Below are 26,112 nucleotides of genomic sequence, written 5' to 3' on the forward strand. Positions count from 1 at the left end.
AATAGTTTAGTAAGAAATAAATGCATTTTCCAAATTTGATTCAAATCTCTTCATAAACAAGCAAACTACAACAGTTTACTTGTTGTAAACTGTTTAGTTGTTGTCGTTCCCATGGTACGATCATGCTGGTTCGCGAACTCATTCAAGTTTATCCCGCCTTACACCTTCAAACCAAATTTCATCAAAATCGGACAAAAATTACTCAAGTTATCGTGTTTACGGACATATGCATATGTAAAAATTTGAACCAATGGCGTTTTTGGCCTCTGGGGACATCAAAATGGAAAAGTAGGTTGGTCCCGGGCCTAGGTCTTACCACGCCACCTACGGTAATAGCTACTTCCCCTATAGGGAAATTCGCTAAAATATAGATGAATTTGAGTGGATGGTGTTTTTGGCCTTTGAGGACCTCAAAACAGAAAAGTAAATCGGTCCCAGGTCCAGGTCTTACCATGAGACCTATGGGTAATAGCTTATTCCTTTAATTTCCTTATTCCTTTAATTAATTATTCCTTGAATTTCCTAATATGGGAAATTCGCTAAAATGTGATCACAACTTTTGTGAGCCTACGAAACTTGGTCAATGTATTTTCATCAAACATACACTGCAAAACCATATTCCCTTTATTTTACCACCTCTGTAAGCCTATATCCAAAGAAATTATTCTTGCACTTTTTTCAAGGTCTTCAAATTAGGTTTAAACTATCTGTTGAACGTAAACTATTCTTAACCATTCAGACCTTGAAAACCATTGAAGTGGTAAATAGAAAGTGACAAAATTAAAAGAGATTGCTCTTGAGCATTTACAGTACAAATTAAGGGATTGAATATGATCTTAATGTATACAATGAGGTTTACAAGACTCACTTGACGACTTATGCAGTGCAGACATTTTTTGTTAATGCTTCAAACTTACGTAAAACATAAACATGTTGTTTTAAGGCCAAACAACATTAAAATATAGCAATATACCCAGGGAGCGAGCTAGTTAAGTGGTGGAGCTTCGGCCGCCAAGGTCCTGGGTTAAAATCGCTTTAATCACCAACGGATTTTATCTAAAATGGTAATGTTGCAACCCTCCATAGGCTTTACCAGATTTAATGATTGTGTAAAACAGTTCTGGGCTTGAGTGCTTGCTATAAACTCTGGGTAGTTTTATCATATTAAGCTTCATATCATGACAACTTAATGGGAAAAGAATGTAAGGTAAACCACTCAGCCTCTGACTCAATCTCCAGCTACAGGATGGCTTTAAAACCCTACTTTGATTTAAATGCATAACCAAACCTATGCTAGCCTAGAGGCCTAGACATTAGACAACCCTCTCAGTGACTGTGTGTCTCATGGCAAGTAGCTTGCAGCTGAGTTGGTTCAGTTCTTAACATTTAGAGGAGGAGTGGGCATTCCTCTTCGAGGAGGCAGAACCTCAAATCCTGGTCCGGGGCTAATTTTATCAGCAGGTTTAGGTGGAGGCAACTGAAAGAGAAAAAAACTTATGAAAACCATTCGACTGCAACTTACGGACAATATTTTTTACTGATATATAACATTAAGGTTTACCAAAAAGAGAGATGGGGTTAAGCTTAACTTAAATCCTCACTGACACCCGTATCATGGTATAACAATGATTGATACTAAAAGCAATACACACACAATTTATACACTTTCCTGTAAAGTATAAATTATTATATCAAATGTGTAAAAACAAATCTTTATTCCTGTTTTTTCTAAGATTTTACTACATTTAGCACTTTTTTGGGACGGGAATCTTGGGATATTAAAGCAATTGCAAAATCTGTAACTAAAGTGTGCTCAATTGACAGTTACTATGACATCACGAATATGGGATCAAATTATATTAACTAACGCCACCTTGGTAAATGTTAACAATTTCACTGAGAATCCAAGGTAACAAAGATTAAAGAATCGACATTTTCTCGATACCCTAGCATCAAAGTTTAGGGACACCGGGATAACCCTATTTTTAAGGATTGACTGACAATATTCACTGATCATTCAAAAATTTTAAGGTTTTTACAGTTGAGTAGGTATTTTTGCATAACCTTTGAGTAGTTTGTACTTTTTTACTACTCTTTTGTATAGGAACAATAAAAAAATTATGGTTTCTTCTAAAAAGCTAATTTACGCTCTAATACACTTTGCCACATTCGTTTTTACTGCACTCATTCTACTTTATTCCACACGTTATACTTTGCCACACTACGGTTTTGCAACCTAAAAAAAGAATAATAAAACGGTAACAGCGGGCTGAAGTGCTTTTATGTGGAAAATAGGTTGTAAGCTACTTCCGGATCAGCAGTTGCACTGCTATTGATCCAGTTTATAACAAAATGACATACAACATTTACAGTTGCTTAGACTTTTTAACCTATAAATAGTTAGGCCCTGTGATTTAAAAAACGAAAATATTTTTTTAAAGAAAATAACTACAAGGTTAATTAAGCTCTCCATTGTGTTCTTGTCACAGCCAAGAGAGCTTAGTTCTAATATTCCTTACTCTATCCACTACTATTCAATTCGGCTTCCATCTCTATAGGACAATTAGTCTCGTCATAGTGTTTAAACGTCGTGAAAGATAATTGACACTCCTTCCACTTATGAATCACATTTTGTGAGCAGATTTCTGTGCTCACAAAATTGTCAAGCATAATAATGTCTATCATCAGTTGATGGTCCTGAATAGAGTAATAAAGTCATTGAATGTAAAAACACTTGTACAAGGGGTGGTGGGTGTCCAAAAATGGTCTTAAACGTTTGCAAGGTGTTTTTCATGGTGCAGGCCGAGACTGTTGCCATTTGTTTGTCTCGTTTGATAGGAGCAGTGACCAGAGTTAGTGGAAAGTTGCATTCTGATCACGGTGTGTCTAAGTGAGAGAGATTGACGAACTAATATAGGGGACGTCTCAACCAAGACTATCAAGGTCAGCCATGGGAGTCTGCAACATACTGATCAGTAAGTAGAGTTTCCTCAAATTCAATCACTTAATGGGAACTGATGAACACCCCCCATCCATTGAGCAAGTGTATACGGCCTTCTGCAAACTCCCTAAGCCACTTATTACAATTTTTTACATCATAACACTTTTATGCATCCACATCTGTTTACTGGCAACAGTAGGGATGGACGGGTCCCGAAATTTTGGGAATTTATCGTGAAAAAAATATTCCCGATTATCGGGACGGGATTACATTTGACTCGGGAATTTTTTGGGACGGGATTTGGTCTGATCGTCGGCGATTTTTCCGCTTCGCGAGTGCCGATAACGCCGTTATTGCGAGCGATAGGTCCGCGAACGCAGGAGACGAAGTCATTTCGACGATTACGCCGTGACCGCAGAGTCATAACGACGATCGCGCCGTGGCCGCGATTATTGGACCGACGATCGCACCGTGACCGCGAGTCATAACGACGATCGGGCTGTGACCGCGGAGTCATACCGACAGTCACGCCGTGACCGCGGAGTCATAACGACGATCGCGCCGTGACCACGAAGTCCTACCGACGATCACGCTGTGACCACGAGTCATACCGACGATCACGCCGTGACCGCGAGTCATACCGACAATCGCGCCGTGACCGTGGAGTCCTACCGACGATCGCGCCGTTACCGTGGAGTCATACTGACGATCATGCCGTGATGGTGAGTCATACCGACGATAACCCCGTGACCGCGAGTCATGCTGACGATCGCGCCGTGACCGCGAGTCATACCGACGATCACGCCGTGACCGCGAGTCATACCGACAATCGCGCCGTGACCGCGGAGTCCTACCGACGATAACTCCGTGACCGCGAGTCATGACGACGATCGCGCCGTGACCACGAGTCATGACGACGATCGCGCCGTGACCACGAGTCATGACGACGATCGCGCCGTGACCACGAGTCATGACGACGATCGCGCCGTAACCGCGAGTCATGCTGACGATCGCGCCGTGACCGCGAGTCATACCGACGATCGTGCCGTCACCGACGATAATCACCGTGGAGTCATACCGACAATATCCCTGTGACCGCGAGTCATGACGACGATTGCGCCGTGACCGTGGAGTCATACCGACGATAACCCTGTGACCGCGGAGTCATACCGTCCATCCCTAGGCAACAGTAATCAAAAGTGGTTGGCTTCCATCATACAGAAACCTAATCACAGAAATAGATTAATACTTGGTGGGAGCATTATTTTTTACAAGGTTTTCAAATTCTTTGACGAGACAAATTGTCCTACTGAGTGGGAACCGGTTAGAGTATTAGTGGATAATGTAAGATACAGGACTTCTAATCTCAGATTTGAACTAGGCCGTTTAACTGCGACAAGAAGCCTGATCGACACCTTAATTCACAAACAGCCCTCTTTTAATAGTGACAGGTATAAATTACGAAAACAGCTGACAAGGTAAACCATAGCAAGATTTAAACAAAAAGTTGTCTTGTTGAGCGCACAAAACAAATTTAATGCTATCTATAACATATTACTACGTTTTGGGGTAAATGTAGAAGAAATTTGTTTTATTGCCAATCATGGGCAGTTGCAAATGGTAGATATTAAAATTGATTAAAAAAACATTCCCATCTAAAGTGCCAGAGACTACCTTGTCAGTGGGTGCTGGTGGTGGAGGATCTGTCCTCTGTGGGGAGAGTAACTCTTGTCTATCCCTCTCTCTCTCCTTCCCCGGTCTGAATGCGTCTAGCAGCGCCTCCACCCTCTCCTCAGTAGGCCCCCACCGCTGGAACCCTGCGTTGTTCTGCAGCCACACTACCAGTGTACCATGAGACGATCTGACGTTCAGTTCAGCTCTACAAGGCAAACAAAAGTAAAATATTGAATGTATATCATGTTAAAAAATAGTCTGAACTGTAATAACAAATATTAATACTGGAACAACGTACAATAAAGTTTAATATCGATATTTAGTAAACATAAATAAATATTGACCATAAGTTTTAACTGCTCTAATAATCATGTTTACCTTGTTAATTAATTTGTTTTTTTACATTTTGACCATCACTAATTTTCCATATAGAAAAATGATTATTGTGCTGTAGCTTCATAATAAATTAATCAAGAATAAAAATAAAATAATTTATCAATAATCTCACTTGGTGACCAGATGTTGGAAGCCGTGGCGGTACTCGTGTTCAAACGCAGGCACCACAACCTGCTTCCTCTTGAAGTGACTAGCCTCGAGCCTCAGCAGTGCCCCTGGTGGAGGGTCTCTGTACTCAGCCAGTGTTACAACAAACGACAGCGGCTCACTGAAACACAACTGGTTGTAACTTAGAGCACAGGAGCTAACCAGCTTACATGAGTGGGGAAGAGTCCAATCTGGCCCAAGAAACGCAATACTTCACACAATACTCAAAAATAAGAATATTTCAAGTCACTGCAGCATTTTCAACCAAAGTTTCTCTCTCAACAACAAGCAACTCTAACAAATCGTGGCTAAAACAAAGTCAAGAGTTTACACACCAGCTCGCCAAATAACACTAATGAAACAAGTAAAATATCTTCTGAACTGCAAAAGGTATCTTAAATAAACGGTATCAGCAATCTGACATATACTTTCTCCCATTAGCTTGTCAACAACCTTTATCACGGGTAAGCGGTGGGAGTAACTATGATATTTTATAGGGAAAATATCAAAAGTTGCAAGAACTTTTGAACAGTAATTTTTACAGCAATGAGGGGTTGCAAAATTTTTTTAAGAATTACAAGAACCATAAAATAAAACACTAATTTCATCAAACCCGGTCGTTTTTCTAAAATCAGATTTTTTGTCATTTTATGGGGGTTTTTTATGGGAAAACAACATATGTGTTTAGTCAATAAGAGATATTAATTAGTAAGATTTTTAGTTATAAGAATTTCTACCAACAAATCAATATTTTGAGTTTTAATATTTTCGTAATGTAATCTAGTTTTATCTGAGTGAGGCAGACAGAGATAGACGAAGCCCTTATATATTTTTTCTTCTACTCTGTGGCATTCTATGACTTTTTATGCCTCCATAATTTGCAAATGGGATCTTTCAATGATTTAATTTTTGTTGATTACATTTCTTTGAATTGCAGCTTAATATTAACAGCAATGAAATATCCAGCTGATCATAATGTAAACAAATATGTCCTTTATAAGGATAACATGGGAACTTTAAAAGCCACTGGGGCAGAGCCCAAGGGACTTTTTCAAAAATGTAAGGTCAGTTTGCAAATCTACGGGACCCGCTCTTTCCAATGAGACGTCAATGGATAAAATCGGTTAAGAAATGGCGGAGGAGTTCAACCGAAAAATTTCATTGTCGCGTATTAGTTATATAGATTGGTTATATAGTATAGAATCAGTTTTAGCGAATTTCCCATATAGGGAATAAGCTATTACCATTTACCATAGTACTCATAGTAAGACCTGGACCCGGGACCGATTAAATTTTTCATTTTGAGGTCCCTAGAGGCCAAAAACACCATCCGTTCAAATTCATATATGTATATATTTATAAGTAGATAGTATCATGTTACTTCTAGGCCAAAAAAGGAAGACTTCAATAATTTAATGAAATTTAATTTTTTTCAATAGCCTACTAATATGTTAAAATTTTGCCTCTTTTAGGCCATTTTCTGAAAAAACCTAAAATATTGATGAAATCTTTATAAATATGCCTGAATTTCTATAAAATTGTCTACAATACAAACAAGTAAAATTATAAAATATGTAGAATATCAAATAGCCTAAATAAATTGTTATACAAATTTAACTATAACAGTTTCTTTATCTTTGAATGTTTTGATTTCAGTAATCATTAAGTTTAAATCTTTTTTGTTAGCGAATTTCCCATATAGGGAATAAGCTATTACCGTAGTACTCATGGTAAGACCTGGACGCGGGACCGATTTTTTGTTTGTTCTGAGGTCCCTAGAGGCCAAAAACACCATCCGTTCAAATTCATATATATATATCTAATATATAAAATTCTCGTGTCACAGTGTTTGTCTGCAAACTCCTCCGGAACGACTTCACCGATCGTTATGAAATTTGGTGTGTAAATTCTGTAGGTATGCGAATCGGACGTAAACTATTTCCCGTTTCGAAATTCTTAAAAGGGCTCCACCCCAGTGGCTCTGGAGTTTCCCATGTTAACCTTATGAGAAATGGAATTAATGAATCTTAACAGCTGTTTCAATTAAACAAGTTGGTTCTGTTCTATGATGTTCAATACACTGAGCTAAAATTATAACTGGAGGTAGCACTGCCATGGCAGAAGTCTGTCAAAAGCGAGTCGCTGATTTTGTTAGGTTGGTATAGCAGTAAGTTTTCTTACCATAGCAATAACATGGCTTCTTATAACTAGGTTGGTATAGCAGTGAGTATTTTTGTCATACTTGAATACTTTTAATACTTTAATAATTTTCTTTGAAATGGCGACCATACAAAGTAGGTATTTTAAGCCAAGTATAATAATAGTTATAGCAATAATATGGCTTCTTATGACACCAGACTCACGCAAACATGGCGGCTGGCGACACGCATCTTTGACATTCAGTGCTACCTCCAGTTAGAATTATAGCTCAGTGGTTCAATAGCATTAAAGTTACAAGGATTACCAACAGGGTGCAGCACTATTATTTCTTTTACATTTATGACAACAGCTAATTTGCAACCAAAAGGTGAGTGAGCGTAGCGAACGAACTTCAACCTGGAGGCGAGTGAGCGTAGCGAACGAGCTAACCTGAAGGCAAGTGAGCGCAGCGAACGAGCTCCAACCTAAAGATGAGTGAGCGTAGCGAACGAGCTCCAACCCAAAGGTGAGTGAGCGTAGCGAACGAACTTCAACCAGGACGTGATTGAGCGATGCGAACGAGAGGGGCGAGTGAGCGTAGCGAACGAGCTAACCTGAAGGCATGTGAGCGCAGCGAACGAGCTCCAACCCAAAGGTGAGTGAGCGTAGCGAACGAACTTCAACCAGGACGTGATTGAGCGATGCGAACGAGATCATCTTGAAAATTAAACGTAACGGTACTTTTCTTTCCATCGGTCTGTCTTAGGGGAAACCTATAACTTAGGCGATACGAAGTTCGCCGGGTCAGCTAGTATATATATATATATATATATATTTATATATTATTTACTTGCATGTTTAGGGCTACTAATTAAAACTACAAAAATTAAAAATATAATCATATGTAAAAATAATAAATATGTTAAATATATCTTAATAAATTTTTGTATTCATTTTTTTCATTATACTATATTAATGTTTTTCTTTCTTTCCTCAGTTTTTCAATTTTATCGTAGATAGGTTGGTTTAGTTTTGGAATCATTGTGTTAGGCCTTAAGTATGTCCTTGGGTCCTTTTTATTGTGTAGATAAATAATTAGCTCTTCTCTTACATTAAGTTTCTCACGTTCTTTTTCATATTCTAAAATTGTTAGATTTTTTTCATGTTTTTTTAATTGTGGTCTGAGTTCATTATATGGTCGGCGAAGTTCGACTTCATTGATGTTAGATTTTTTTTATTTCAATGCTTGTAGATGTTCTTTGAATCTTGTTTTAAAACTTCGAGATGTTTTCTTCGACAGTTTTCTAGATACCAATATTTTAATACGACCTTCTGTACCGGTTGACATCTTCATAACTCTATCTCTCGATCGCTGCAAAATGTGTGAAGATTTTTTGTGATTGCAGCAACACCTGAAATCGTCTCAACACCCTTGCCCACATATGTGATCATATTGCAAATCGGGACCAAATTTGTGATATTTTCTGCAATCCCGGCAACAGGTGGGTCGTCCGTGATTTGCCTTTTTGATGGTGTATAAGAGGAAAAGTTGGTGATATAAGGCAGATTATTAGGCGATTATTAAAAAATTAATACTTCCAGGTCCCTTACAAAATTCATATATATTGTAATCCAGGGATATTTTCTCGGTCATCCAAATTGATTTATGTACAATTCCTTGTTTTACCGGTCGGCTATTCACTCTGTATAAATATGCATGGCATTCAACGTATGTTTTATTTATACAAGTAACAAACAAGAATGGCTTACTTTGAGTCGGATAGCAGCCTCTCAAAATGGCTGACCATGGCCTCCATGAGTTCTTCACTATATGGAGGGTTAGCTATGAAAGATCCGCTGACTGCCTTAAGCTCCAACAGTGGACTATAACATTAAAACACAAATAATTGGTGGCTGTATATAACAGGGGTAACCAACTCCTGTTGTTCGGGCCAAATTTCTCAAATAAAAATGAAATAACTGATTTGATATTTATTTGTTACATCTTGCTTTTGAAAAATTTAACAAAAACAGACATATAAATATATATTATTAAGTTGTAATGTATAGCATTATTGCTTGACAAGTTTAACAATTTTGTAATTAAATAAAAATACTGTAATACAATCATACTTTCACTGGGGATTGTTAGTTCATGGTCTGTGTGTAAAAATAAAAAGTTATGAATGGTTTGAATCCTAAACAACATTATATATTGCACATACAGCCAACATTTAAAAAATAACTTGCAAACGAGGTAGCTTTTAATAGCTTTCTTTGGTAAGGCCAAGTGGAATTCAAATATGTAAAATGAGAATTTTAAATTTAAACAATTTTAAGTGGCTGGGATGGCTTTTCTAAACAGAGCCAAATAATGTTCAGGTTGAAAGAAAATATAATGGTTAGTACACACTTTGACAATTATTAAAACAAATTATTAGACACTTTATGAGGGCCTATATGAGAAAGTAATGGGCAGTTTTGTGTCCAAGAAGTTTATACTTGTGTGAGTAAATATTTGTAGCCCAACTCCAATCTTTGACTGTAGAACTAGACATTCAATACCAATTTTTAAGTTGTGAGCAATTTTAGTATTAAAATGTAGTAGTCAAACTGAGCTGATGATAGAATGACCAGCTGTCAAGTAACAATTTCTGTTAATACGTAAACAAGCTAAACTGAAAGGACAACTTATTGCATATTTTATGCCACTTAAAATGTAACAATATCATAAATTAAAAGAGCAAATAAAGTGTTGACATTAGCACACTCAACTATGTTATATTTGGTAAAAAATCAGTCACAACTGTAATGGTATGTTTTCTTCAACGTTCATCCATCTATCCAACAAAAAATGCAAAAGGTGAGGCAAGAAGTTGCTAGAAAACTTGCACAGTAAATCCCCGATCAACCAAATAAAGCAGCCAAGTGCGTAATTGGAAAACTGTTTTGGTTAATGGTCAGAATTTGAAGGCTATTTCAGTTCAAAGAGATGCACAACAGTTTTTTGTATGTTAGTTTACTGTAATCTTAAAATTGAAAATTTTGTACAAAAAATCTGTTTCTTAAAATAAGCCTGATAAACAATTGTTTTCTTAACTTTATGTCTATCAGGGTATCATTGGTCCTGGGATTTGGTAAAACGGGTGCAGTTGAAAGAGGTTTTACTGTACTGTTCTCAAAAATTTTAAATTCAAACATTAAAAATAAAATAGTTACAACAGTATGTATACTGTTAGAGGTGTGTATTTGGTACAACAATCCCAACATCACTAACCCTCTGGAGCCAAAATAAGAGTCTGTGTCTGCAAACGCAGAGCAGTACTGGCGGAAGTAGCAGTTGAGCGGGGAGGCGAAGCACTCAAATGTCACTCCAAACATGCGGTTTAGACTCTCCAGCACAGTGACCGGTAGAGCTGCCTGCGTCGCCTCACTATGGCCAACAAACGTGCTGTATCTCTTGAGCAGACACCATACCCGCGGCAGAAACAGCTCAAACTTCTTGTCATCAAAACAGCTGAACCTGTACAGCTGTTCCTAGGGAAACACAGGAAAGTGTTATGTTGACTACATCTTTCCAAAATCAAAATATACATTTACTTTTTATGTTTGTAATTTAGTAGTATGATATTGAATTCATTACACACAACATATCAAAATTTAAAATAACGGTTCTAATACTGTAGAACCAATACTACAAGAGAAGAAAACGGCCAAAAATACTGGTAACTGCATACTGTACTGATTTTGTACCAAGAACCGAGGTACAAAATAAGCTATCATACCAACGTTAAATTGTTCTGTACCACAGACCTCAATTAATTTGTCTTCATTGTTCATTGAGCCCTAAAATGGGAGCAACAGTTTCAATTTTTAGCTAGCAAACAACTTTAACATGTTCTTGTCTGGAAAAATTCCTTGAAAAATTCGGAATGTTTGGGCTTTTAACCTATTTGGCAAATGACTAGTGACAAAACGCTAAAAGTGGTATCCAAACTAGCCTATGTATTTTACCAGTTTGTGCAAGTGGGTGGTGTTGATGCTGACTGTGTCACCCTGGAACCTCAATAGCGGCTGGTCTCTCTCAGGCAGGTAGTCGATGGTCGGTAGTCTAGGACAGGGTGTGGAGAACTGTACAGGGTAGCACCAGACCTTGCGAACATTGGCCATGTGCTGGGGTGGTGTTGGCTCTATCATCAACAGACAACTTTAGAACAAGTATTGTGGTGTCTAAGTATCGGTAAAGCCGGGTTTTCCTAGCCGCGGAATCGGCGAGCGGAGAGAGGAACGCGGAGAGCGGACTCCACTTGTCTTAGGCAATTTAATGTTACTGTTTTCCTAGAAGCGGAGCGGAATGCCATGTTAATTTCAATTCCGCTCTCCGCGTTCCTCTCTCCGCTCGCCGACTACGCGCCTAGGAAAACCCAGCTTAACAGGAATGTGCAAAATTAATTAGGCACAATGAATGTGCTTTATCCTCATTGTTACAGGGTGTCCAGAGAACTGACTTTTTAAAATTCCCGTATTTTTGCGTCGGTACTTCAAGAACTCCTGATATCTCCCGACTGCTTAATTTAATGCTTACTGTATAAATTGTATAAGGAAATAATAAGTTTCTAAAAATAATTTTTGAAATAATAATCCAGGTAATGGTGTAAAGCACAATTACAATCACCTTATTGATATTCACCATTAGATTAGCAACAAACCTGTGATGGATATTAACTTATAGGTAGTGATGATTTTGGAATCCATAATCCAATTGGGGTATTATCATGCCGGTGCCGGCGATGCTCAAGCACATAACTTTACAGGCTGACCTTTACGTTGCTGCTCAAAACGCACAACGCTACTACTCTATCTGTCAATTAATTATTTTGTTATTAATTAGGCAGGCTTTTACCATATATAGAGTTTTTTTTGTTTTTTCGCTTGCTAATGATTTTTTAAAAAAAGATTGCAGGAGAAGATAACAATGTTTATGTTACTGTGCAGGGTATTCAGTATTTTGCCGTGACCATGGGTGAAAACGAGGCAGGCACACCTCTAGTTATGATAAAACGTAATAGGCTATCTTCCTTTACTTACAATATGGTTTTTATTTCATGTGTTTGAAAGGATTTATAACTTTTAAAGTTTTTAACTTATGAAATCGAATGAATCGGAATCGATTTTAAAGAACCGGAATCACATATTTCTGGAATCAACCCATCACTAATTTTAAAACAACAGTCTTTTCTGACATTAGGGCATAGCTATGATCATTAATTATCAATTTGAGATGGGGGCACCACCTAGGTGTGTACCGTATTCAACCGAAATATGAGTGAAGGATGAGTGTAGAATGGAGTGAGATGATCTGTATAGCTTTGTTACTGGTTTACTGGTTTTTGACGGCTGAAGAGGTCCTGGTCCTATAGCAGCCCCAGACCAGTGGGGCTTCAGCTCCCTGGACTGATATCACGATATTTTTAAACTAAGACCAAAAATTTCATTACACAGGACCATTTATTAAAAGTCCAGTGATCAAGGACAGTTGGGTCCACTTCATAAGCTATGTCAACTTATGTATGCTGGTAGTAAAGTCGGGTATAAATCAAAACTAAGCTACTTATACAACTCCTAATTAAATCTGTAGACCTATAAGAAGAACACATGAACAAGTAGTGTTACCTGGTATACCATTATCCTTTAACAGTTCATAATGTTTTTCCCGAACCTTCTTGGCGTATTCACAAGACAGGAGGTAAATTTTCAGACAGATTCCTTCCACTGAATCTTTCACCGTTTCTGTCAAGTGTGGCTGACACTGTCTCTGTAAGAAAAAAAACTTGAATTTTTTTTCAATTATTAACTTGGTAGATGACATGTAGCCTATAATGAATTTTCCAAAACTTGGCTGCCTAAGCCTTAAAATTGCCATAGAGTTGGGGAATAGCAACTTGGGGCCGGGGTGATGGAGACCGGTTGTGCTCAGTGTCATTGAGCAGCAGGCAGGTGCTGCTGCACTACTCTCCAGTTCTGGTATGAGTGCAGCGGGGCTGTAGAGGGTATTGATGGGTGTGGCCGTCAAACTGCTGCTTGTGTGATTAGGAGCAGGAAATATGTCTAGGAATACAGCAGAGGGAACTGCCAAGACCAACTCATGGGTTGGAAGAAAAGAGATTGTTCTGGCAAACTCTCCGAACGATAGGTTCACTGAATCACTATTCTGCCTGTTAAAGGACAAGCTGTTTGAGATGGCGATTTTGGCCACCATTACTTAGCAAAACCTAAAATCCTATAAAAAGAACAAAGAGAAAGAATACTGAAGTTTTATGTTAATAAATATATAGGATGGAGAGGACACAGCTAACTCACCTGATGAAAGGTTGCAGACGAGTCAAAGAACACATAAAATCACACACATAATAATACTTAATATTTCGCCTCTTTCAGAGGCTTCTTCAGAAGTAGGCCTAGATGGTAGTTACAAGAACAACAGTTTAAAATAGGATGACACAGTTTGAATTCAAAATGTCTGACAGGTTGTCCAACTGACACTACACAAAGCACTAAATACAGTCACATTGCAATATTGTATTTACATATAATATGTATATTGAAAAGTAAATTAGTTTTGTCCATGGAAATAAATACTTAAGAGTTAGCTGTGAGGGTGAGGATATAGGATATTATCTAATGTTGAGGTTAGGTGGGGTTCTGGAGTTGGTCACAAACTGGTAAGCTAATTCCCATCTTCTGAGCATTGAACTATTGCATTGGTTCTTTGGCAATGATTTTAGAGCTTTTATGGTGAAACAGTCATCAAATAGAAGTTGGTGGGATAAGGCATGTTGTGCAACTGGTTTTTCTTTGCTAGTTTTAACATCATGTCGATGGCCGTTCATGCGTTTTCGGAGAGTCTCGGTTGTTAGGCCTATGTACTGGGCTGGACAATGTGAACATTGAAGCTGGTAGATAAGGTTCTCTGAGCTGCAGGTATGATGGCCTTGGATTCTGTAATTTTTATTATGGTATGTGCTGGTAAAAGTTTCTGTAGGATGGTGTATCTGGCAAGATTTACATCGGTTTTCACTGCATGGGTATGAGCCCGGTCTTGGTTTCTCAGATGGTATTTTTGATGGATTTGGGAGTTTTGGATGGACTAGCATATTCCTCAAATTTGGGGGTTGCCTATAAATTATGGAAGGGGCTCTTGAAAGGAGGTTTTTGGTTTGGCTGGAGGACTCTAGGATTTTGAAACCTGTTTTGAGGAGGTTGTTTAGTTGTTGCAGGCCAGGGTGGTAAGTGGTTATCAAATTTACTTGAAGATGGTTGGTGTTTTTCTTTGTAGTAGGACGTGGATTCTGAGCTGCTTGGATCTGAGATTTTACGAGAGTGCCAGGATAGCCTCGGTTTTCGAAGGCTTTTTGAAGTTGGGTTTGGTATTGTGTACGGTCTTTCGGTTCTGAAATTAGGCGATTTCCCCTTAGGGCAAGACTGTAAGGAAGTGATCTCTTGGTGTTATTCGGATGACAACTAGAAAAATGGAGGTATTGTTGGTGGTTGGTCGGTTTTATGTGGATAGATGTGGTGAGGTTATTGTTCCTTAGATGAATTGTAAGGTCTAAAAAGTTGATGGAAGTCTCAGAGAAATCCCAGGTGAAATTTAGCGGTCCAAAACTGTTGAGGTCTTCCAGGAACTTCCGTAGTGATTCTTCACCGTGGGTCCAAATTATGAAAATGTCGTCAATGTATCTAAACCAGCAAATGGGGAGGTGTTCACGGCTAGACAAAAACTTTTCTTCATAATTCCCCATGTAGAGATTAGCATAAGATGGGGCCATTCTTGTTCCCATGGCAGTGCCCTTGATCTGTAGGAAGTGTTTGTCCTGAAATTGGAAATAGTTCTTTTCCAGAATGAATTTTATCAGTTGAGTTATAAACGAAGTGGTGGGTAGGGATCCTTTGGGTCTGTTTTGAAGGTAGTTTTCTGTTGCTGTTAGGCCGTGGACATGAGGTATGTTTGTGTAGAGTGAGGTGACATCAATGGTGGCCATGAGAGTGTTAGCGGGGAGTGGTTGTTTGACATTGTTAAGTTTTTGCAGAAAATCGTTGGAGTCCTTGATATATGAGGCCAAGTTTTGTACTAGCGGTTGTAGATAGGCGTCTACGTATGAAGAGATACGTTCCGTTAAAGAACCACAGCCTGATACTATGGGCCTTCCTGGCGGTGGTGTTATGCCTTTGTGGATTTTTGGTAATATGTAGATTTTTGGGCAGATGGGTTCTTCTGGTATTAACAGATTTGTTGTTTCTTGGGAGATATTGTTGGATTTGGAGTGTTTGTTAATGATTTCTTTAAACCCAAAACTTGTTGGTCATTTGTAGAGGTTTCAGGGTTGTTTGGGACAGAATTTGCAGAGTTTGCAACTTATCCAACCACCAGCTCTCAGAAATAGAAAAAACAGTTTTGACCAAGGGTCTTAGTTTTTGTCCCACACCCCGTTTTGACCATTTTGGCCTAGTTAAGGACATCATGTCGCTAGCTAGGAACCTCCGTCTCAAACATTATTTCAACTCACAAGATCAAGACAACTCGAAATCCAACAGTGTGGCGCCCTCCCTAGCGAAGTTTGTTCCACCCTCGGACTTCGATCCCCCACCGTTACCAGCAGACCATCCGATAGAACAATACATCAACTTTTTGGTACAAAACATCTCAGATCCCACTTTCGAAAAAAACGTAACCTCTACAACACTCCATAACCTCACCGAAGCCGATAAAAAAGCCATTTCAACTTTAAAATCAAATACTGATATCATGATCCTTCCAGCTGACAAAGGCTCGACCACAGTGATAATGAATAAATCTGACTATGTGTCAGAAATCCAACGCCAACTCAGTGATTCTTCCACATACCTACCTCTGAAAGAAGATCCAACTATAAAGTACACCGCTGAACTCAAAGAAATCATTAACAAACACTCCAAATCCAACAATATCTCCCAAGAAACAACAAATCTGTTAATACCAGAAGAACCCATCTGCCCAAAAATCTACATATTACCAAAAATCCACAAAGGCATAACACCACCGCCAGGAAGGCCCATAGTATCAGGCTGTGGTTCTTTAACGGAACGTATCTCTTCATACGTAGACGCCTATCTACAACCGCTAGTACAAAACTTGGCCTCATATATCAAGGACTCCAACGATTTTCTGCAAAAACTTAACAATGTCAAACAACCACTCCCCGCTAACACTCTCATGGCCACCATTGATGTCACCTCACTCTACACAAACATACCTCATGTCCACGGCCTAACAGCAACAGAAAACTACCTTCAAAACAGACCCAAAGGATCCCTACCCACCACTTCGTTTATAACTCAACTGATAAAATTCATTCTGGAAAAGAACTATTTCCAATTTCAGGACAAACACTTCCTACAGATCAAGGGCACTGCCATGGGAACAAGAATGGCCCCATCTTATGCTAATCTCTACATGGGGAATTATGAAGAAAAGTTTTTGTCTAGCCGTGAACACCTCCCCATTTGCTGGTTTAGATACATTGACGACATTTTCATAATTTGGACCCACGGTGAAGAATCACTACGGAAGTTCCTGGAAGACCTCAACAGTTTTGGACCGCTAAATTTCACCTGGGATTTCTCTGAGACTTCCATCAACTTTTTAGACCTTACAATTCATCTAAGGAACAATAACCTCACCACATCTATCCACATAAAACCGACCAACCACCAACAATACCTCCATTTTTCTAGTTGTCATCCGAATAACACCAAGAGATCACTTCCTTACAGTCTTGCCCTAAGGGGAAATCGCCTAATTTCAGAACCGAAAGACCGTACACAATACCAAACCCAACTTCAAAAAGCCTTCGAAAACCGAGGCTATCCTGGCACTCTCGTAAAATCTCAGATCCAAGCAGCTCAGAATCCACGTCCTACTACAAAGAAAAACACCAACCATCTTCAAGTAAATTTGATAACCACTTACCACCCTGGCCTGCAACAACTAAACAACCTCCTCAAAACAGGTTTCAAAATCCTAGAGTCCTCCAGCCAAACCAAAAACCTCCTTTCAAGAGCCCCTTCCATAATTTATAGGCAACCCCCAAATTTGAGGAATATGCTAGTCCACCCAAAACTCCCAAATCCATCAAAAATACCATCTTAGAAACCAAGACCGGGCTCATACCCATGCAATGAAAACCGATGTAAATCTTGCCAGATACACCATCCTACAGAAACTTTTACCAGCACATACCATAATAAAAATTACAGAATCCAAGGCCATCATACCTGCAGCTCAGAGAACCTTATCTACCAGCTTCAATGTTCACATTGTCCAGCCCAGTACATAGGCCTAACAACCGAGACTCTCCGAAAACGCATGAACGGCCATCGACATGATGTTAAAACTAGCAAAGAAAAACCAGTTGCACAACATGCCTTATCCCACCAACTTCTATTTGATGACTGTTTCACCATAAAAGCTCTAAAATCATTGCCAAAGAACCAATGCAATAGTTCAATGCTCAGAAGATGGGAATTAGCTTACCAGTTTGTGACCAACTCCAGAACCCCACCTAACCTCAACATTAGATAATATCCTATATCCTCACCCTCACAGCTAACTCTTAAGTATTTATTTCCATGGACAAAACTAATTTACTTTTCAATATACATATTATATGTAAATACAATATTGCAATGTGACTGTATTTAGTGCTTTGTGTAGTGTCAGTTGGACAACCTGTCAGACATTTTGAATTCAAACTGTGTCATCCTATTTTAAACTGTTGTTCTTGTAACTACCATCTAGGCCTACTTCTGAAGAAGCCTCTGAAAGAGGCGAAATATTAAGTATTATTATGTGTGTGATTTTATGTGTTCTTTGACTCGTCTGCAACCTTTCATCAGGTGAGTTAGCTGTGTCCTCTCCATCCTATATATTTATTAATCCAAGCTAAATGCTTTTTCCTAAAAACATAACCTTGAAGTTTTATGTTGTTATCTTTATACCCATTTTAGGAGTGCTTTTATGCAATAAGAAGAATGCAGATAAAAACATTTAATAGGCCCTAACTAATAAAAAAAATTTAAATTATAGTAGCCTACTTAGATAATAACAACACTCATAAATATAAGATAAAGATATAGCAATGATATAAAAACATAGATTATTCTTTCTTGGGCCTCTCTTCATCCATACATTTAAAAAGTTGCCATGGTTACTTATTACCCAATCACAAGCATAATGTCTGCTACTATTGTGACTTTACACCGTTCCCTTACAAAAAATCCAGAGAAGTAGATATAAACAAATAGTTCTACAATTCCCTTTCTTTTTAATTAATTTTTTAATTAAAAAACATTTATATTCATACAAATTAAAATACAAATTGATAAGTTAAAACATTGACATCATAAAAAATACCAAAGAACACTAATTTTAATAATTTGACTCAAACTGAACTGAAATTACCTTGAGATGGCCGAGCCTCTCTTGAAAGTCGTCGTATGTTGCTCCCACTGTCCGCCTAAGCCATTGAAACGTATCTTCCGCGTTCCATTTAACAATTTTGCGACTTTCTGGTGAGGCGTTCCTGTACACAAAATATTTTATATCCAGTTATTCGGTACAAGTTTATGGGTTTGCTTTTTTTAATCATAATTGTTTGATAACCCTTTGAATGCAGGCAGACGCATCTCGTAACAAGATGGCTAAGATTGTGCGAGAAATGATCATATTTTGATAAAACTGGCTAAAATAGCAGCAAATGTAACAGAAGTAGGTTGGCACTACTAAGCATCAACCAATAGGCTTTACAAAGCTGATTCGTGTGTTGTTGATTTATCTGTTTAAATGTTTGTTGTTAGCGGTTTGTTTTGTTGATTTAATTACAGGTTCTTAGCTGTAAATTATTGTGAGATACAGTTAAACTGTATCTCACAATAATTTGTGTTTTAACTATTTGAAAGGTTTAAAACCTTTCAAAATAAACAAAAACTGTATTGTTTTTATTTTTCTTTCCTTTTAAAAAGTTAGTTTGTGGATGGGATGACAAGTTATGGAATTGAATATGCCTAGTTGAGTGATTTCATTTTGACAAATAATGGTATAAGTTATAATTGTGCACAGTTAGGCCTAGTAGGTCAATGAAATTAGTTAGCCATAATGACAGTGCTATTTGACACAGGTTGAAGAACAAGGAACGAGAACAAACCTCACTTAGACTGTGATGGCCTGTAACTACAAAATGTTTCAATTCTCAGTCATTTGTTGGTGTCAATAAGTGAGTTGAAGTAATGTATCACATTTGATCTATGAATGTGCCCAGGTAAATTTTGCGTTATACATACATTCCTCTAATCCAAATATAAGTCTGTGCAATCATAGATAAATCATACTCCCTTAGTAGATTTGTCATCCTTCTGAACAGCTGAAGCCAATTTTATTGTTGGTTCTGTACGTCACACTGTAGCTAGGTCGTATTTTGTTTACAATTTGTTTCTTGTTATTTCAGTCATTTAAAACTTTGTTTAACCAAATAAAACTATCTAATCATAAACAATAACCGGTCTCCTAGTTATACAGCCAAACAGTAAAGCACAAATCATGGAAATAACCCTAAAATAATAGAAACAAAATTTCAACTACACTAGCAATCAGTGTCAACGTACATGAACTAGAAGCAAAGAACGAGCTTCAAAATTTACAATGGGATGAGAAGTCTATTTGTGTTGCTTAGTCTATGGTACAATTTTTTAAACTCCTCAGACAAGAAGGAAAAGTTTCAATAACCATCATTTTATGGTCCATAAAAGTTTATAATTAAAAACAAAAAAAATCACATGAAACATGTAAAAACGTTTGACTTCTAAAAATCTAAGCATTTTATTATTTAGAAAGCTACAAAAACCCACCTGGACTCGATCATTTTCTTGGCAGCCTCAGCGTATCTTGAAAGTTGCTTTCTAGCGTCTCCGGTGAACTTTGGTCGCACCAGCTTGATGGGAATGTCGTTCATTATCTCCTTGTACATGCACTGAGATATTTCAGGATAACACTGGCTTGGCAACAGCGGGTCTGTACCTGTGTCAACAACCTTGCGTTCCATCAACCATCTGTTGAACGAGTCCTTTGGTGCATCTATGGCTGTAACAGATCATTATCAATAAAAACAGGCTCTGTGGAACAAATCCTCAGACGTGTCTAGTCTTGGGCTGTAACTGATCATATCAATATATTATACAGACTCTGTTGAGAGAGTCCTTAGACATTTCTATGGCAGTAATAGTTTACTGTCAGTAAATAGAGTATAAAGAGGACTACAGTCTCGTTATTCAAGAACCTAAATTTTAGGAAAACACCCCGATATTAAGCCAACTGGTCAATGATCTGCCACTCTTTGATTTTTAAAGAGATACTGTATATTTTTTTATTATTAGTTAACTTAAATGATTTTAATTTTTCCAAATTCTCATGACAATAATATGCAGTTTCATGATTTCTGGTATTGACGATACATGCAGTAATCTCAATTATCTGATCTTTGGGTACCCAACCTTCTGTGCCATCCAACCCTTTCTTTAGACTACCAAATATTCACTGTGAAATCATGCACTCACTATTTGTGTTAGTTATGACTGTACACTGTTGACATTGCTACCGTTTTACCAGGGCCGGATTTCCCGGTAGGCCAGGGCCTATGGGCGCAAGGTCCCAGAGGGCGCACGGCCGAGAGTAATTTTTTAAACCTAGGCTATTTAAAAATAAAAATAAATAATCATAATTGATAAAAAAAACTCCAAAGCATTGTGATTCTGAAGTTCATAAAAAGAAATAATTGTTAGGAAATTTAATCTATTTTTTTTCAGAATTTTTTCAGGATTTTGTTACAAAATTGGTAACGAACATTGGTTATACGGGAGTAGGCTGTAGGGATGTTGACGTTGACGAGCGCCCAAGGGCTTCGCATCGTATTGCCAATGCACTGCCACTATGCTGGCTCGGGCTCGACACTACTGATCAGAGTGATTAGGGGCGCATGCGTGTTAGACATTGTTACCACCCTCACCTCACCAAACAAAAGTTATTAACTAATCTTTTGATTAGTTTACATTACAACCATCTGCAGGATCAAGTTAAAATATATAATAAGTTGTGTTGATTAAAACAATGATGAATTTACCTTTAAAATGAACAAAAAAATATTAATCTCAGTTTGCATTGGATTTTAGAAAAATTCAATACCCTCCAAAGCACCATTGTTGCTGTAATTTTCTCCTCAGACCTAAGGATCGGTACGGTTGGCCGGATTATTGCTCTGTTTTGCTTTGAAAATATAACCTAGATGCAGTACGACCATAGATTAAATATAACTCAAGTCGACTTCTTATGACATTGTTAATTCAAAATTTTTTATGTCTAGCTCATGTTGGTGACACTGGACGTTAGTTTTGACGTAATTTAGTTTCTATTATTTTAGGATTAGTTCTATGATGTATGTTTTAATTTCTTGTAATATAAACAGGAGACGACCTATTGTTGATGATTATATAGTTTTATTTTGGATAAACTAGGTTTAAAAATAGAAAAAACATACTCCTTAAATAACAAGAATTGTTTTCAGCTATTCCAAATTGATGAGTATAGGCAGGAAGTTCGACATTGATAAATTGAAAATCCCAGCAATAAAGAATAATTTTGTTATTGAAACCACAAATAGGTATCAAGTCTTGGCTGACAGTGGTGCCCTGAGTTCGGGGGTGGAGAACATCTGGAAGAATGTGAAGCAAGTTTTTGAAGAGGTTAGTGAAAATGTTTTAGGGTACAGGAATAAGCAAAAGAAGGAATGGATGTAGGAGGAAACGTGGACTGAAGTAAACCAAAGGAAGATTTTGAAAACAAAATATGACAGCTCCAAAACCAGATTTCAAAAGCAAAACGTCTATCAAGAATATTCAGAGGCAAATCGTAATGTGAAGAGATATGTGCGAAGAGACAAAAGAAGATGGGCTGATGAACTGGCTCAGGAAGCAGAAGAAGCTGCTAGACAAGGTAATAGCAAAAAGCTTTACGACATTACAAGGAAACTGGCAAAGAAGAACTTCGCTAGAGAAAAACCAGTAAGAAGTAAGAGTGGTGAAATGGTGACAAACATTGAAGACCAGTTGAATAGATGGCAGGAACACTTCAGCGAACTACTGGATAGAGCAGAAGCTCAGGACGAGGCTTTGCCACTACCTCGCCCAGTGCAGGTGGACCATGGTATAAATCTAGAAATCCCCTCAATTGAGGAAATCAAAGATGCGATCAAAAGCATGAAAAATGGCAAAGCCCCTGGTTTAGACAACATTGCAGTCGAGATCCTAAAAGCTGGTGATGTAGCCGCGGACTTACTTCATCCACTACTTCAACAGATTTGGCAAGAGGACTCCAAAGGAATGGAAGAAGGGTATAGTCGTCAAAATACCAAAGAGATGGGATGTAACGCTCTGTAACAATTGGAGAGGTATTACCCTTTTGTCAGTCCCAAGCAAAGTGCTGGCCAGAATAATCCTAAACCGGATAAAAGGTTCCATTGAAACTGAGGAAAGAACAGGCAGGTTTCCGTGAAGCAAGAAGTTGTGTGGATTTAATCAGTACTCTCCAAATCCTACTTGAGCAGAGCAAGGAATTTCAAAGTACTCTTTGCCTGGCTTTTTTAGATGTCGAGAAGGCCTTTGACACAGTAAAACACCAGGTGCTGTGGCATGTTCTACAAGAATATGGGATACCCCCTAAAATAATAAATATTATCAAGGCCATGTACGATGATTTCCAGTGTCAGGTTTCTCACCAAGGAAAGTTGACAGGAGCAATCGCAGTTAAAATAGGTGTTCGCCAGGGCGGCATTTTATCACCGATACTGTTCCTTTTGGTGCTGGACTCAGTTATGAGGAGAGTAACAAATAATAGAAGGCGGGGAGTGCAGTGGGGACTGAAGGAGCGGCTGGAGGACCTTGACTTTGCTGACGACCTTTGCTTGATTGCCCAGAGGTACACTGATATTCAGGCGAAACTAAGTTCTCTACAAAGAGAGGCTGAAGAGGTGGGTCTTAAGATAAATGTGTGGTGATATTCCAAGTACTGTACAAAATGTCAGCTGACATTCTCTTAATGTTTTAGTCAGATTTGTTTATTTATTCTGTTTAATTCTTGTATTCAGTTTTGCTTAATAAAACCTAAGTTTTATTCTCTAAAGGTTTATTACAATTTATTAAGCAAATATTATCATAATTAGTCTGGGAATCAGTATCTATAGGCTTCCTATAAACCATTCTATTCAATCACTTAATACTAGAGAAAGAAATGGATAAACTGTTAAGACCAGAAAGATTTGAATGTCTACCTGATACAACCAAAGCAGCATTTGAATTCAAACATTGGTTGAGGACTTTTGAAAATTTTGTATCCTCTGTTGATAAAGTAAGTGACGAAGAAAAGTTAAAACTACTCATAAATTACATTAGTCACAACGTATATGAATTTATTTCAGAAGCAAAGACCTATGAAGATGCTGTGAAGGTTTTACAGACCCTCTATGTGAAACCTCAAAATGAAGTTTATTCAAGGCACATATTAGCTATTTCCAAGCAACAACCCGGGGAGTCTGTAGATCAATTCTTACAAAAACTGAAACTTTTGAGTAAAGATTGTAATTTTCGTAATGTTAATGCAGAAGAAAGTAAAAACGATTACATTAGAGACTCATTCATCACTGGGCTATTATCTCCTCAAATACGTCAAAGACTACTAGAGAACAATACTCTGAAATTAGAGGATGCCGTTGCTCAAGCAAGAGCTCTAGAATCAGCTCAGAAACACTCAGAAATCTACCAACAAACTCATCAAAATCTATTCTTGAACAGTACTTTAAATCAAGAGATGAATCAAGAAGAATGTTATAAGGAATCATCACTGGCTGCCTCAGGGACAATAAAATGCTTCTTCTGTGGGAAAGCCAAACATCCTCGAAATGTCTGTCCAGCCAGGGATGCTGATTGTCGAAACTGTGGGATAAAAGGTCATTTCTCAATTGTTTGTCGTCGTAAAAAAGAGTCGGGACTGCTGGCTGCCGCTCCTCGATGTTTATCAAAGTCTGTAGTTACAGTTAAGATTAACAATGTTGTCGCTGATGCTCTAATAGATACTGGTAGCTCTGAAACATTCATAAATAAAACATTCGTTGACAAAACAAAGTTTTTAGTTGTTCCTGGAGGAGGCCAGATTTCTATGGCATCTGTAGACTTACAATCCCGTATCTGTGGGCACTGCTTCGTTGATATTGAGCTTTTAGGGCATCAACATATAAAAACCAAGGTTTCAGTTTTGCCTAATCTCTGTGCAGACATGATAATTGGGCATGATATTCTCTCTAAGTATACAAATCTATGCATATCATTTGGCGGTTCTAAGCCAGCACTAACTTTGGGCCCTTGCAGTTTGCCTACAGCTATTGTTGAACCTCCTGAACTATTTGCTAATCTTTCACCAGATTGTCACCCAATAAAAATAAAATCTCGAAGGTTCTCCCTTGATGAAACAAGATTTATAGAAAATGAAATAGGTAAATTGTTGTCTGAAGGAATAATTGAAGAGAGCAATTCTCCTTGGAGGGCTCAAGTCCTGGTTACCAAAAATGAGAATCACAAAAGACGGTTAGTCATTGATTACTCTCAAACTATTAACCGTTTCACTAACCTTGATGCTTATCCTTTACCAAATATTGAAGATCTTGTTTCAAAAATTTCTAAGTATGAGGTATTTAGTACAGTTGACCTCCGAAGCGCTTACCATCAAATCCCTATTTGTGAAAATGAGAAAAAATACACTGGCTTCGAAGCAGGTGGAAAACTATATCATTTCAACAGAATACCTTTTGGAGTTACCAATGGAGTTGCTTGTTTCCAGCGTGTAATTAATGGTATAATCAGTAAAGAAAAGTTAGAAGGGGTTTTTGCTTATCTAGATGATTTGACGGTTTGTGGTAAAGATCAAGAAGATCATGATAGAAATCTTGCAAATTTCTTGGCAGCAGCCAACAAGTACGGGCTGACCCTGAATCAAGACAAATGTTCATACTCCCAACGATCAATCAGACTTCTGGGATATCTAATTGAAAATAACACTATTAAACCGGATCCTGAGAGACTTGAACCCCTTCTGAACTTACCTGTTCCTAGTAATTTTGATTTATTAAGGCGTGCAGTTGGAATGCTAGCTCACTATTCAAGATGGATCCCTCAATTTTCTGAAAAAGTACACAGATTAGTTAAATGCAGAACATTCCCAATTCCTCCAGAAGTTGTTTCTGACTATGAAAAACTGAAACAAGAGATAGCTCAGTCTGCTATTAATACTATTGATGAATCTATCCCATTCGTAGTAGAAACTGATGCATCACAGAATGCACTTGCAGCGACTCTTAGTCAAATGGGTCGTCCAGTTGCTTTTTTTTCACGATCGTTATCAGACAGTGAAAAGAGACACTCGATAATAGAAAAGGAAGCAGCAGCTATCGTCGAGGCAGTCAGGAAATGGAGACATTTCTTAGTTGGACGGCATTTCAAGATTGTGACAGATCAAAGGTCGGTGTCATTTATTTTTGATCAAAAACACAGTAGCAAAATAAAGAATGAGAAACTTCAACGATGGAGGCTAGAACTGTCTTGTTTTAGTTTTGACACTGTCTACAGGCCTGGTATTCAAAATACAGTCGCTGATGCCTTCACTCGACTCTGCAGTTCGATGC

At 38.0% G+C, this 26,112-nt stretch overlaps 1 protein-coding gene across 1 annotated transcript in view; it reads right to left on the reverse strand.

The window, feature by feature from the left end:
- Positions 1 to 226: 226 nt before the first annotated feature.
- LOC129000834 (mRNA (2'-O-methyladenosine-N(6)-)-methyltransferase-like) overlaps positions 227 to 26,112 on the reverse strand; it is a 47,541-nt gene continuing 21,655 nt past the window's right edge. The window contains exons 6-14 of the mRNA XM_054427879.1: positions 20,240 to 20,471; positions 18,798 to 18,918; positions 12,971 to 13,112; positions 11,312 to 11,487; positions 10,575 to 10,834; positions 9,068 to 9,181; positions 5,124 to 5,279; positions 4,616 to 4,820; positions 227 to 1,477 (exon numbers count right to left, since the gene is read on the reverse strand). Coding sequence (XP_054283854.1) covers positions 1,373 to 1,477; positions 4,616 to 4,820; positions 5,124 to 5,279; positions 9,068 to 9,181; positions 10,575 to 10,834; positions 11,312 to 11,487; positions 12,971 to 13,112; positions 18,798 to 18,918; positions 20,240 to 20,471 — 1,511 coding nt within the window. The 3' untranslated portion in view covers positions 227 to 1,372. The remainder of the gene's footprint in view (positions 1,478 to 4,615; positions 4,821 to 5,123; positions 5,280 to 9,067; positions 9,182 to 10,574; positions 10,835 to 11,311; positions 11,488 to 12,970; positions 13,113 to 18,797; positions 18,919 to 20,239; positions 20,472 to 26,112) is intronic.

The sequence above is a fragment of the Macrosteles quadrilineatus genome, unplaced genomic scaffold, assembly GCF_028750875.1.
Source record: "Macrosteles quadrilineatus isolate MER2022 unplaced genomic scaffold, UCM_ALF_1.0 Scaffold_8__2_contigs__length_117827958, whole genome shotgun sequence".
Taxonomy (NCBI): domain Eukaryota; kingdom Metazoa; phylum Arthropoda; class Insecta; order Hemiptera; family Cicadellidae; genus Macrosteles; species Macrosteles quadrilineatus.